At 46.1% G+C, this 13,376-nt stretch overlaps 3 protein-coding genes across 3 annotated transcripts; 2 read left to right on the top strand and 1 right to left on the bottom strand.

Annotated features, from left to right (window-relative positions):
- Positions 1-915: 915 nt before the first annotated feature.
- Positions 916-2,323, bottom strand: F5Y00DRAFT_225796 (ribosomal protein L10e). The gene is made up of 3 exons (XM_048006217.1): positions 2,169-2,323; positions 1,568-1,952; positions 916-1,507 (listed from the first exon to the last, which is right to left on the bottom strand). The coding sequence occupies exons 1-3, from the start codon at positions 2,211-2,213 to the stop codon at positions 1,272-1,274; spliced, it is 666 nt and encodes a 221-aa protein (XP_047869153.1). The 5' UTR covers positions 2,214-2,323; the 3' UTR covers positions 916-1,271.
- On the top strand, positions 2,324-3,676 carry F5Y00DRAFT_225794 (cytosolic large ribosomal subunit protein L30). Its single transcript, XM_048006216.1, has 3 exons — positions 2,324-2,683; positions 2,748-2,902; positions 3,083-3,676. Exons 1-3 carry the CDS (start codon positions 2,608-2,610, stop codon positions 3,179-3,181), a joined length of 330 nt encoding a protein of 109 aa, XP_047869152.1. The 5' UTR covers positions 2,324-2,607; the 3' UTR covers positions 3,182-3,676.
- An 808-nt stretch (positions 3,677-4,484) lies between these two features.
- F5Y00DRAFT_225791 (uncharacterized protein) lies at positions 4,485-7,291 on the top strand. Its single transcript, XM_048006215.1, has 2 exons — positions 4,485-5,659; positions 5,720-7,291. Exons 1-2 carry the CDS (start codon positions 5,038-5,040, stop codon positions 7,003-7,005), a joined length of 1,908 nt encoding a protein of 635 aa, XP_047869151.1. The 5' UTR covers positions 4,485-5,037; the 3' UTR covers positions 7,006-7,291.
- Positions 7,292-13,376: the final 6,085 nt, after the last annotated feature.

Here is a 13,376-nt window from a genome sequence, read left to right as displayed (position 1 = left end):
TAGGTTAACTACATGTAAGATAGGTACTATCGAAGCTGGTTCCCCTAGAGAGTATATTCTTAGATCATCGATGTTAGTTAAGCCGAACGAAGTCAAACTTCTAACTCTTATGATCCTACTGTCCTATTCTTCTGAGGTTAACTTCGGTATTAACATATACCTAAGCTTAAGACTATAGTGACGATATTCCTCACATTCGAATTTATCCCACCATTAGGTATTATGAATAGCACCTTACTCATGAGCTGATATGCCTCCTCTTGGGTGGCTTGGTTGACTAGCTGAGTTTCTTTATAAGTGAAAAGGGGAGCTTGACTTACGCGCTCTTGCTAGGATGCCTTATTCAATACCTGACAGCAGCTCTTTATCGGTTCATCTCAGCACCTTCGATTTATCAATACACAATTAATGTATGCATTCACTATACCCTCCTTTCTTATATACGTAAGACCTTGTTCCCTTAATATATATTGTCTATGGTATACCTTTATCTTCCCCATTCATACCCTACCACTTAGTCTAGAGTGGTAGGTATAATCCATCCACTGAATACGTTAAAGGGGTTATCTGTCTCTTGCAGCGAAAAAAAAAAAAATGATCTGCTCATTTCTTCTAATAAGCATTTCGTACTTACTATCGACGTTTTTACAATAAATTCGGACTTCAATATCTTATAGCTTCCCATTATCTCAATCTTTTACATAGAGCAGTCACTTCCTTTAACCCCTACTTCAAACCTAAGATCTTTTTGATCTAGTCTTGTTTGCCTTATAAGAGCTTACCCCGTAATTGTACCCCTTGAAAATAAACCCATGGCATTTCTCGAAAGAGTCATACCTTAGAAGAACTACTAAACTCTAGCTCACCACGTTAGCTACGACGTGGCTGACCAACTCAGAGGTGAGTCATGCTTCGCTGGTCTCTGCGGAACTTTCTGCTAGGGTCCTAGAATCGCAGGGCTGCTTAGAGATCACTTTACAAAGATATAGACTCCCTCGGTAGTATGTTTACCTCAGGGGTTCGATTTAGATGGAAATTAAGGCACCTGGTGGGAGTATTATGAAGAATATTGCAGTCAAGCTTGGGGCTAGACATGGTAAGTTTCACTATTTTCTTGATCTTATAGGAATTCATAGAACTAAAGTCACTAAGCCAGCAATGCTACTGTGTAAATGCAAGATCCGAATTGACTGTCATGTAGCAGTGCTATGGTAATCCATTATACGCCTGTCCCCTCAACCCAGAATTGCTTCCTTGTCACGATAATCCATTTAAGCAGACTCAGTGAACGCCTCAGGGAAACGCTTGATGTTCTGCTCAAGGCTACCGTGGTTGGTGAGGAACTGAACGTAGGCACCGTCAACCTTGACACGGCCAGCAGCCTTCTTCTCGAGGTACTCCTCACGTCGGAGAGGAGTGAAACCCCAGTTCTTGGAGATGATGATCTTTTGTCGGCCAGGGAACTTGTACTGGGATCGTCGGAGAGCCTCAAGAGCGACGGCACGGTCTACAGAAAAAGGGTTAATTAACGCATTCTTGTACATGAGACATACGTCATTGCACTTACTAGAATCACGAGTTCGGACACTCAGGATGATCTGACCAATGTTGACACGGGCAACAGTACCGTTGGGCTTACCCCAGGCACCACGCATACCAGTCTGCAGTCTATCGGCACCAGCGCAAGACAACATCTTGTTGATACGGACGACGTGGTAGGGGTGAGCGCGGACACGCATGTGGAAACCTTCCTTTCCGGCAGTCTTGACGAGGTACTTGTTGGCGCAAATACGGGCAGCTTCAAGAGCTTCGGAGCTCAGCTGCTCGTACTCGTTGGAGACGAGGTGGATGCAGAGAGGGAAGTCATCGACGGTCGCACGCTTTCGGCCAAGATCGAAGATACGGATCTTAGGGTCGGGGACACCACGGTTGAAGCGGGACTTGGGATACGGCTAAGAATTATTGACGTCAGTATATTTATGTCTACGTTTGATCCATGTCTAATAAATCGCTCGGGTGTTTCGTGAGAAATAATGTAGTTCATGGTAGAATTTGTAATCGGGACAGGTGAGGGAATCGCAAGTCATTTTGCGATCAACCGGATAAATTTTGAAAATGAGATTTTTTGTGCAAAATTATAATAACTATAAAAGTCTTATAAGGCTCACCTTGTTCTTGCAGTATCGGTAACATCTTGCCGGACGACGCGCCATCTTGAATGATTTTCTCGATCAAGTTATCGTAAGATGAGGGTATGTTGTTGTAGAGAGGAAGATGATGCCGACAAGGAAGCAGAGGGGACTGGGGCTCCTTTGAGGTCTGCGGTGAAATTCCTACTTTGATTTCAAAGCAAGAGCGAGTCACATAATCGGGCGAGGTGGGTTGGTAGCGGGGTATCTTATTGGTCCGTTGATTATCAATTCGCCTGAGGAAAAGTGGGGTTAGGGCTAAAACCACGGACCACCAGAATATTCGCTATCAGCCTCTAACCATGTAACCATGTAACCCCACCAGAACTTTCCGCAAAGATAATTATTTTCTTCATTCCTGACCACAACATCAACTCGACACCGTCAACGAACAGTCAATTCGTATCCAACAGTCAAGATGGCCCCCAAGAAGAACAAGAAGGATGCGAACAGCATCAACTCGCGTCTTGCGCTTGTGATGAAGTCCGGAAAGGGTACGATCTCCCTACTTATATGAAAATAAATAAAATATGCCGTCTTTACTGACATATCATCTAGTCACTCTCGGTTACAAGTCTACCCTGAAGAGCCTGCGATCCGGCAAGGCCAAGCTAGTCATCATCTCCGGAAATACTCCTCCTCTACGCAAGTCCGAGCTGGAATACTACTCCATGTTGTCCAAGGCCCCGGTTCACCACTTCTCCGGCACCAACGTAAGTTCCTACATCTCTTTAAACCAAGTATAAAAGACATATCGATGCTTTTATACTCTCCTCTTTCTCTTATCTCTATGGTCAGTAGACGGGTTTATCTTGTCTATGACCCTACCCAGAGAAGAAGCCCTTTTGGCTTTGGAGGGTAATTCAGTTGGCTTACTTTTTGGTTAAATACAGATTGAGCTGGGTACTGCCTGCGGTAAACTGTTCCGTTGCTCTACCATGGCCATCATTGATGCTGGTGACTCCGATATCCTTAGCGACCAACAGGCTTAGGTCTAGATACGGCATCCTCTGACGGCGTTGGGGTTCATTGGTTGGGAAAAGGTTATCGTGGTTGGCCGTTCATGAATGATGACGGCTGGTATAATTCCACATTAGGAAGCACATTTGCGAGGCTCCACCTCGAGTTCTCTAGGTAGCCGGTTAGACCAATACTAAATGCCAATCCAGACGAAGCTTACGGACTTCGGAAAGAATATAAATGATACCCAACAATCCCTCTTCCTAGTGTTACAGCTGGGAATTGAATGCTCTACGTGATAATCAGTTACAACTCGAGCTATGTTTGGCTAAGACATAATATTTCTTTGAGTCTAGCCCCAGCATCTGGACAAGGCGGCCTCCAACAATATGAATAGTATATAGAGATAAAACCTTGTACACTGAGTCTTTGCGCATAATCCCGTAGGGCCGTGGGGACAACCGGATATAAAATCACCATGCCCAAATTTGAATTCACCAACCTAGTTGACATAGTTAAGGTTTACCTATATCTAGAATTACTTCGTATTGCGCTTTCGAGAATTCCCAGTATATACTTACATAATTACATACAGGTAACAGCGGTGACATATTTGGAGGATAATATTAATAAATACCCAACAATGAAGACTGTTTAAGTTCGCCTGACGTGTGAACGAAGCTAGATTTCTTTATCACTTATGATATAAGCTGAACCGTCATTAGTCTAATTCGACCACCAAGAACAAAGACGAGTTAATAATGAAAACCTCAAACAGCAATTGTCGGGACATATGTCATAAGTAGTAAGTGCAATTATGAAGATTAGGTACTTCATTAGTCTCCTATTATTGGGACGCGGCCTTTTGATATAAAACATGTTCCACAAGGATCCAAGCATCTACACCGTCACCCGTCACCGAGCGCTAAGGTATCGGGAGAACCAGGTATGTACCTAGGTATTGTACCAGAGTACCTACGAAACCGCATAAACGCTAATTAAACTTTACAAGCGGAAAGGGGGGTAAAAGGGAAAGAGGACCCAAAAGGAGTTGGACTTATGAACATTTAAAAAGCACTTCTACAAATATTTTTCGAAGTTGACGTTGCTACTTAATACATACTATACCGTCACTACATATGACAAACTACAAATCATTTCCTTACTTATTTAAATATATACGAAGTACTAATGTACATGCTATTTTTACTTTAAATCAGAAACAGAAGAGCTAAGCTAGGATTCGTGATTCCCTGGGAAAAGGTGATCCCGCGTGGCTGAGTCTCTCCTGACTTTGAAGGTCAAAAAGGGTCAGAAAAGGATAAGCCCAGATAGGCTAAGCGCTTTCCATACTCAACGATCTAAACCCGCTCTAGCGCATTGGATCCCCAAGTCCCCTATTTATACGGAGTACAAACGAGAAACGGGGAATTTACCACAGTACATACAAGCAAGCATCTGGACAGTGACTATCAGTGTCACGTTGTCAATGTTCCGTTGCGAATTCTAACCCAAGAAGTCTCCCCCGAAACCCAAAGAGTTGTGCATCCCGCGCCACCAATTCACGAACCACAAACGCATATGAGCCACTCGGACTAAACAACATAAGGTACGGTCCAAAAACCAACCAGAAACACACCTGCGTCGTCTACCGGTCAACGTATTGGTTTCCAGACTTGTCTCATTCCTCGCGATTGACCTAGCAACCAACCAACCATCATTTCCATCATAACCATATCCTCCAACATTACATTGAACTTTACAGTGTATCTATTGCTTAGGCTTTTGAATATATTGACGAGACAAGCCTACCGCAACTCGGCTACCTATAGTAGCATTCCTGTATATACGTTCGCCTTTACCCGCGTATCGCCATTAAACCGGACAAATGACCGCTACACCTAAGAAGCCGTTATCCGCGGCACATGGCCGGGCTTCCTCGACCGAGAACACACCTCCGTCGAGGCAGACCCGAGCGTCTACACCGACTTCTTCTACAAATGGTGCAGGAACCACCAACAGCCCGCAGAGGAGAGGAACTAACCGAGGCGGTACTCCAATGTCAGCGCGAGCCGCTGCTACACATAGGACAACCTCGTCGCTGAGTATCTCTAGCACGGTTGGGGATGCTGAGGCTCGCGCTGAGACGGTTGCTCTAATCGAAGATCTAAAAGAGCGGTTACAGAAGGCAGATATCGCTTCCGAGCAGCACAAGAAACAAGCAGAGGTTTTACAGACAAGACTCGATGATGCCCTGAAAGAGCAGGCCCAACTAGAAGAAAAAGTGCACGAAAGCGAGGAGCAGATCGAGGCGCTTAGAAATGAGAAACGGGAAGCCGCGAGACAGATGCGTGAGATGGAAGCAATCTACGAGGCCGAGCGGAGCTCTATGATGAAAGAGAAAGAAGAGATGGCGAACCGTGAAGAAGAGATGCAAGCTGTGATCAATAGGCTAAAGGAGACGCTCAACCAAAAGAACGCAGAGGACGAAAACCGCCCAACAAGGCAATGTGAGCATCCAGATTGCATGGCCTTTACATGTACAATTGCTAATTTGAGTAACATTACAGCGAGTAATTCGTCTCCTAGCGTAGAGAATGGGAACTTCGCACCACCTTCTTCGATTCAGCGTAGCGATTCCAGGAATAATTCTAAGCTGCTACTTCAGAAGGATAAGTTGATTGAGTCACTACGTCTTGAACTTGCAGAGGCTCAGATTAAGCTTGTTGAGTCTGAGAATCAAGGCGGCGGGCGCGTGCACGAAGTTGAACGCCTGCTTATGGAGGCCCGCATGGCCAACGCACGGCTGATGGAAGATAATGAGTCGTATCAGCTGCTCCTCCAGGAGAAGACACTCCACGGCGAGTTTGGCAAGGGTGATTTTGGGTACATGAACGTTTCCGCCAACCAAGACGCACTCAATGCGCTCGAAGGTCGATCCAACGCCGGCGACAATCCACCGGCTCCAGGGGCTAGTTTGGCTGATGAACTGGGTGCCCTCGGCGGGGATGAGAAAGCTGTTGATGAGGAGACTCTGCGCCGTCTTGAGACTGAACTCCGTGCTGCTAAGGACCAGAACAAGGCCCTTACGTTGTATATTAACAAGATCATCGAGCGGCTCCTGCAGCACCAAGAGTTCGAACACATCCTCGACCAGTCCTCTGACTTCAAGCCAGGTGCCAATCTACACAAAGATCTCCCACCACCCCCAACGGATTCTCAGGGAGCTTCATTCTTATCGCGCGCGAAGGTCATCGCCGCTGGTGGTCCCACACCTCGACCAAAGCCTCGACCCATGACTATGTCCGCGGCGCACCAAGTCCACGCAGTCTCTGCGCACACCAACCCGGAGACGGCTCCTAGCATTCCCATCGGACTCGGACGCTCACAGAGCACAGCGCGGCGCCTCGGAAGGCCCATGAGCGAGCAACTGACGGGGGCAGCCGGCATCGTGAATGCTATGTATAAGGGGCCTGACGGCCCACTATCTCCGACTTTAAGCACGACGTCGTCATCTGCACGACATTCCCAGACGTTTTTCTCACCTGGAGGCCGTTCGCATTCGGGTGCCAATGGTAGCTCGGGTAACTTCCCGGGCATGCGCAGCGAAACCAGCAGTATAAGCGGGGACTCAGCCGCGGACGGGACAACAGCTACCTCGGCCAGCCAGAGCCCGCCTAGGACTATAAGCAGTATAGCTGAGAAAGGCACCACGCTCGCGGGTAACAAGCCGAGACCGTTGAGGCTAGTTCAGGAAAATAACGAGAAGGAGCGCGCGGAGAACAAGCGTGCGAGTTGGATCGGTTGGGCGAGTAGCGCGTGGGGGAAGAAGGATGAACATGAAAGCGTGCGGTAGTGTGGCATGTTGATGAACAGTAATGACGAACTTGGTGTCGATATTGATATTGATATCGAAGTCAAATGGAAACCTCCTAGAAAGGAGGTATGATTAAGAATTGTTATTCAACTACGGAACCTCTGCCTGTCACACCATAGGGTAGATGGTGTGTTATGTACGTAATGCCTCTTTTTTTTTTTTTTTTTCTTTCTTTCGCTACGACGGACAAGCAATCAACTATGTAGGTTGGATGGGCCGCAGATGACGGAACGAACGAACAGATAGTAGCCACGAACGACCAACCCTGCTTACTTACAGTAGTTAAGTTACGATTATGCCCGGGATATATTTATTACCACTGAAGTATTTATTTGTTCATTTGTTTATATTGATGTTCATCATGCTGTCTGGGATGAATAAATTTGAGATAGAGGGGGATGAGAAGCAGATGAGGGAAAGATGAATTAGGTTGATATAGATTGAAGAGAGATGTTTGCTTGGGATCGTGATTTTTTTTTGTCTCTGTGCTAATATGTAAAGCATTTGATAACGCGTGTGCCCATCTTTTAAAAACTATCTACCGCCGAAGTATAATGTCTGTATTGCTATCCTAGATAGGTATGGATATGCTTTAGGTACTTTAGGCATTCGAGGCAATATTAAAAGGAAAAGATCGAATCAAGGTTAAGCTTAATGTTTCGATTTTAACGGCTGATCTATTATCCAAGTCGTGATTCGCGATGGTGATAGTTTAGGTTTTAGGACGAGTGTACTATGATGACCGGGGATTATATTTACCACATCCCGATGAGTATGTCGAGTTGGGAGTGTTGTGTTGAACATGATATATTGTAAGCTACGTATTCTGGGGTTTCTTTTCGCCGATATAAGGTGGTTAGAGATGTAGATAAGCGTAGTACTATTCTGATGGGAGCTATGTCCGGGTTCGTACATCTCTCCTCTATTTGATTAGTACCACTTAATACATGATTAATGAGTACTTCTCGCCTTGCACGAGTGATAATCTGGATTAGCGAGCAGTTTCTGTTGTCTGCCAGATCGATATGTTCAACCCCCCCTTGCGGACTTCCTACTCTGACGGGGGTTCTAATCCGTTGTCCTGTTGGAGTGCTTCCGCGACATTACATAGAAAGACAAGTCTTGATTCAAAAGCGTCGCTCTCCCGAGACACTTTAACCTGTACGCCAGGAGTTGTCCAACCAAGCTGCACGATCTATTGCCGGTATCACGTCGCAAAATCTACCACGTGCCGACCTTATGAATCACTACTATTATCCAGTTTTCCGGTAGACGGCACTGGTAGGCAATCCCAAGGCTACTGTCTGGAATGTATGGGGAAATAGCTCACTTAATTCCCTATTTAAGCCTTTCAATGTTCATAACTCGCTAGTCCAGCTGAGAAACCCCGTGCTGGGTATCATCAAGCGAGAAGTCGGGTCTTGAAGCATGGGGTAAGCAAAGCAGGGGGAATTGGGGAGTACAAGACTGGTCGTTGGTACTAGGAACAAAATAGCTCAACCCCACGCCGTGAATGCCCGGATAACTCGCGTGGTTGATATATAATACGCGTGTGGCTCTTTGGTGGGTTGGTAGCACGGATCTATACCGAAAGTTTGGGAGGAAGTCCGGACTCGTTAAGAGGTCTGTCTTTCAGGCGTAGAAGGTCATTCTAACTACTTCAAGGACAATATACGTATGGCACATATTAATACTTACATTTTCAAATTTGTAAATGAAAAGAGTCTAGAAGTTACTTACTGGTTCACCAAAGAGCCTCACTGCCTATCTTCCTACGTTAAGGGTCAATGTTACCCCCCCACACGAAAAGACAACGCACCAAGTCGCTGGTCACCCATATGAATATGGAGGGATAATGTCAGTTAAGTGACGAGAAGGCGTAGTATTTCGTCACCACTTTGGGTTTTACTCTCCCTTCCATGAAATTAGGTGTCGATCCATAGTAGCCATTTTAGCATATACTATAGTCGAAAGGGTGTGAGATGGGAGAATCGGTGTTGTATTCTGACTCCTAATAGAGTCGAATACCCCCACACTGCAGCTCCTTGAACGGATGTTGGCATCAACCGGGCCTATGGGGATCGCGGGTTCCTGCGCAGATGACCACCCAACCAACCAGTCCCGGTGTACTCCAGGCTGCCCGTCGTGATCGATGACATATCAACTTGGCACAGGTAAGGCAAGGCAGGATTCTAGGCTGAGCAACATATTCCCATCTGTTTGGACGGGCCGCTTATTATGTCAGATCGTACAGCGATGTCTGACAGGGTGGCTGCCGCGTTGGATAGGTAGTGGTAGTGGATGTACCCGCATTGCTACGTACCTAAGGGGGTATAGGAATTCTGAGGATGCTATTTTTACAAGGGAGGAGAAAAAAGGTATATTATTAATAGTGTGTGATCTATTAGTGTCGATTCCGAAGCAGTATACGACGGGATAACCGGGACGTCCCGTCGAGTTTTTGACTCCAAGGGATAATGGCTCTTCGGCTTTTGCTCGCCTGCGCGCAAAAGTCGTCAGCGGCTCGTCACCGAGCGACTGGTCACTCGTCTGATTTCCTAAGGGACGACGCTAGAGATAGAGTAATACATATATAGTATGCATAATGTCAGTTCCCTTATCATTTTAGTCGTCTCGACTACCATCTCGGGAACTCCCAAATTGAAATTGTGCATATGTGATGTTCCCTTTGGGCGATTAATGCCTAGAGAACTTGGTGGTGATTGAGCTGTCAGAGTCACGTTCGTCAGACATGCATCAGCAGAATCATTTGCATGCGTTAGCAGGTCGTCCACATGTCGATCTCTGAGAGGTCCAAATTTGCCGGGTTTCTATTGGGAAAGCTATGTTGCTATAGGCTGATGCAAGGCTGAGTAGTCCAAGGGAAGCCTTCCTCTAAACATTATTCTTAATTCGTCCTGGCCAGCGTTGTCCCGCACCTTTTCTTTATTTTTGATTCGACTTGGAATCCGTGCCTAAGCATAGCAACCACACTCTACCAACCCATTGGAGAATAGACCCCGGTCATATCTGCTGTTCTGGGCAGAGACGGATTCGGTGCACCATCCCACGGCATGTTCGCCGTCATGCTCTATTTTCCTAAAACATGAATACTGCAATAGACCGCTATTTGTTCGCAAAAGCAATACTAGTAAAATTCGAAGGACTCTCCTCGACTTGTTACATTGAATAAGCGGTAGACAAGATAGGTAGTACCAAAGTACGAAGTGTTAGCTTTGTAGAGAGTAGGTATGCAAGTGGAGGTCCGCAAGACATGCGAGGAACGATTTGAGTGGAGAAGAAGAAGAAGAATATTCGTCTAGAAACCGAAAGGAAAAAGACGGCGCGGCCATCGGGGGTCCAAGGCAAGTGGATCAATTAACCTGGGTTAACAATTGTGGAGGAAAATATCCGTCGAAGCAACTTACGGTCAAACGGCAGATACCGCGTATCGACTTTCGAAACTGCTAAGGGTGGAGCTTTTACTCTTGTAACACCAAGTACCTATTAATGAGCTTACAAGTACCTTCCTACATGTGAGATTGTGTTCCTGGATACATGTACATTTTATTCCTCCGGGGCTTCCATTAATACCGTAATTGCCGCATTCATTCTTCATGTCTATTTGCTCCGTCTCTTAAAAAAGGCTGTAGTAGGGTTACGTTTGATACGTTAGGTTAGGTACCTAATATGGTATTGTAATTCCGAATAACTAATCCTACACTACATACTTCTTTACTCTTACTCTGCGTTGGGTTAAGTCTATCGCGACTTTTTAACCCTATACTGATTACCCAGGCACCTACATGCGATGCCACAATAAGTTCACAATATATGAAGGTAGTATCGGTGCACCTGTCTTTATGTCTTTGGGTACATACCTCTCTACTACCTATGTACTTACATATTAAGTGTTTCGTGCCACCGCTCTCATAACCCTAGATATCTACATATGGATCATCCCAAGCGGATTGTAAGGCAACGAAGGCCCACTTAGGATAGATTTCTGGGGAGCGAGCGGCCGACCAAAGTTACTGTAGCTGGTTTAGCTCCAGGGCAAGGTCAGTCCCTGAAGAAATTCCGCCCTTCGGTACACATGCCGACTCCTGAGAATGCGAAGCGAGCGAATTGTTAAAAATTCATGGGTTACCGAACCTGCGAACGTCTTTAACCTTTTGCATCTTTTCCGTCTTATGGTTTCCGACGGGTTAGGGATAGTGGATATAGTGTATGTATGTAGGTACAATACCTAAGATACAGTACCTCGGTTATGTAGGTTATGGACATGCAAAAATAACAGCCCATCAACTCAAGTCTTGCTTACATGTACATGGCTAATATACAAAGTAATAATGTCAATTGGATGACTGAGTTGTCTACGTCCGTACCTGCGCCATAATATGAGCAAATTCCACTTTTTGAAAGACATCTCGGCAGCTGGATAGAGATGATTCTTGATTACCTCATACATATATGTATCGTGTCCCTTGAATTAGGTACATTTGAGTTGACTTTCACAATATATACAGTAGGAAAGTAACCTTAATAGGCATGGTAACCCCAACTAATGCACATTAGGTATTTACCGTCCTCCCCGTCTCTTGTGTGTCTCGTTTTTCATACTTTTTTTTTCTCGTTGGCCGATCTAGTACGGGTAGGTCTAGAATTTTGGGACGGACAGTAGTGTGATGTGGCATGCCCTCTATAAAATGCTTAAAACGTCGAGATTGCTGGCATTTGCTATGCGTGTACGTTCGTATTATTAAAGGTACGTATTCATCTTTTTGCCACAATTCACAATTCAGGTTTCTATAAACATACATACATAGGTACATATACACTATTAGATTAGATGCCTGCCCCGTTGGTGCTTATTCAACGTGACCGGGTAACTACGTACAAATTTATCTAGGATAAAATACTTTTGCAACATGGAACAAGTCGCAACGAACATTAATAAAGTGCCTTGGTTGGGTTACATGTGCGTACATGTACATAGGTACATGCAGGTATCCATTCCTATGCATGTTTGTACTCCGTACATACCCTCCGTAAAGATACCTGGGTACTTACCTAGGTAGCTGATGCATGTGTACAATACATCATTACTACCCTCAAATCTGATAATCGAAAAAGGACTTACAATTCAACTCCCCGTGTTTTCCCTCCAACAAATCAACCTCTTCCTCGTTCACGCCTCATTCTCCGTACTTCGTCCATAGTCTATCTCCCCAAAACCCGTCTTTCGGCTGGTCCTTCCTCTATCTACTATCATACCGCTAATTGTCGGCCTGTTATCACTTTACTCGATACGTGCCGCCCCCCCATTTCTGCAGTACACCTTAAACCATCCGCAACTCTCCACATTATTGTGTCATTCAGACATTTTGCTTCCCGCGTCCAATCCCGCGTTTGCAGTCTTTTTGTATCCTGACCACTGACCACACCGGCACAAACAACACATCCCTAGGCCCCATTCGTCAATCACTGCTGCAAGTTCCTGACTGGGGCATTTATCATACGAAATACATACAATAGACAAAGGCTACGTGATAGGAGAGAGAGAGAGAGGACAGTGGGGGAGACAGGTGGTAGGGGCCGTACCGCATTATAGGACTCGTTTGGTTGTACGACATTTGCTCGATTCGTCCAGTGTCAAAGCTAGTCGCATGCGAACCTGCTGCCACATCACGATGATCAACCTCTATCGACGTACACCAGCCATCCTTCCCAGCTAATCCTATTCCTGGTAGACGTGGTTCCATTGTTTGCGCCGACTTAATCCAAATAGCCAAGCAACATGGCAAATAACCCTGTTGCTATGGACGCCAGTCTGTCCAGCCTAAACTCTATCGACAACGACACTTCTGCTACTTCCAGCGCCCATTTCGACTCACAAGCCTCAAAGTGGACATCAGCTCCCACTTCAGTTACCGCGTCGCCGGCACAATCTAGAGATACATCACCAACACGCCCCTCCGCTAAGACAGGAAGAGCAAGCCGTACATCTATAGTCCCGGCTAGGTCACGCAAGAGCAGTATCCAAGACCCCAGTCCGTCTAGATCTAGAACTACCAATCCTGCACCTTCGACTCCCCGACAACTTTCTTCCGCTACAACGCCCTCGCTACCTCCTCCGTCAAATCCGGAGCCCGGGCTGCAAACTACCGTCCCGCCGAAAGCTTCCGTTGCGTCCGAGCTATTCAAAGATTCACCCCGGTGGCCCGTGTCACCTCGGTTGAAATCACCGCCGCCTAACATCGGCCGGCCAGCCGTAGCCGGTTCGTCGTTACGAAAAGCCGAGCAAGAACCACCCGTTATAAATGTCCAGCAAGCAACGCCTTCGCCTC

This window comes from Daldinia vernicosa, assembly GCF_022497035.1.
Source record: "Daldinia vernicosa strain CBS 139.73 unplaced genomic scaffold F5Y00scaffold_4, whole genome shotgun sequence".
Lineage (NCBI taxonomy): Eukaryota > Fungi > Ascomycota > Sordariomycetes > Xylariales > Hypoxylaceae > Daldinia > Daldinia vernicosa.
This window is presented reverse-complemented; position numbering and strand designations above follow the sequence as displayed.

Coding starts and splice junctions, on each gene's coding strand:
- F5Y00DRAFT_225796 (XM_048006217.1), bottom strand. CDS start 2,213: ATGGCGCGTCGTCCGGCAAGATGTTACCGATACTGCAAGAACAAG. Junction 1,953..2,168: donor ACCGATACTGCAAGAACAAG/GTGAGCCTTATA, acceptor AATAATTCTTAG/CCGTATCCCAAGTCCCGCTT. Junction 1,508..1,567: donor TGTCCGAACTCGTGATTCTA/GTAAGTGCAATG, acceptor CTTTTTCTGTAG/ACCGTGCCGTCGCTCTTGAG.
- F5Y00DRAFT_225794 (XM_048006216.1), top strand. CDS start 2,608: ATGGCCCCCAAGAAGAACAAGAAGGATGCGAACAGCATCAACTCGCGT. Junction 2,684..2,747: donor TGTGATGAAGTCCGGAAAGG/GTACGATCTCCC, acceptor CATATCATCTAG/TCACTCTCGGTTACAAGTCT. Junction 2,903..3,082: donor ACCACTTCTCCGGCACCAAC/GTAAGTTCCTAC, acceptor GGTTAAATACAG/ATTGAGCTGGGTACTGCCTG.
- F5Y00DRAFT_225791 (XM_048006215.1), top strand. CDS start 5,038: ATGACCGCTACACCTAAGAAGCCGTTATCCGCGGCACATGGCCGGGCT. Junction 5,660..5,719: donor AAACCGCCCAACAAGGCAAT/GTGAGCATCCAG, acceptor GTAACATTACAG/CGAGTAATTCGTCTCCTAGC.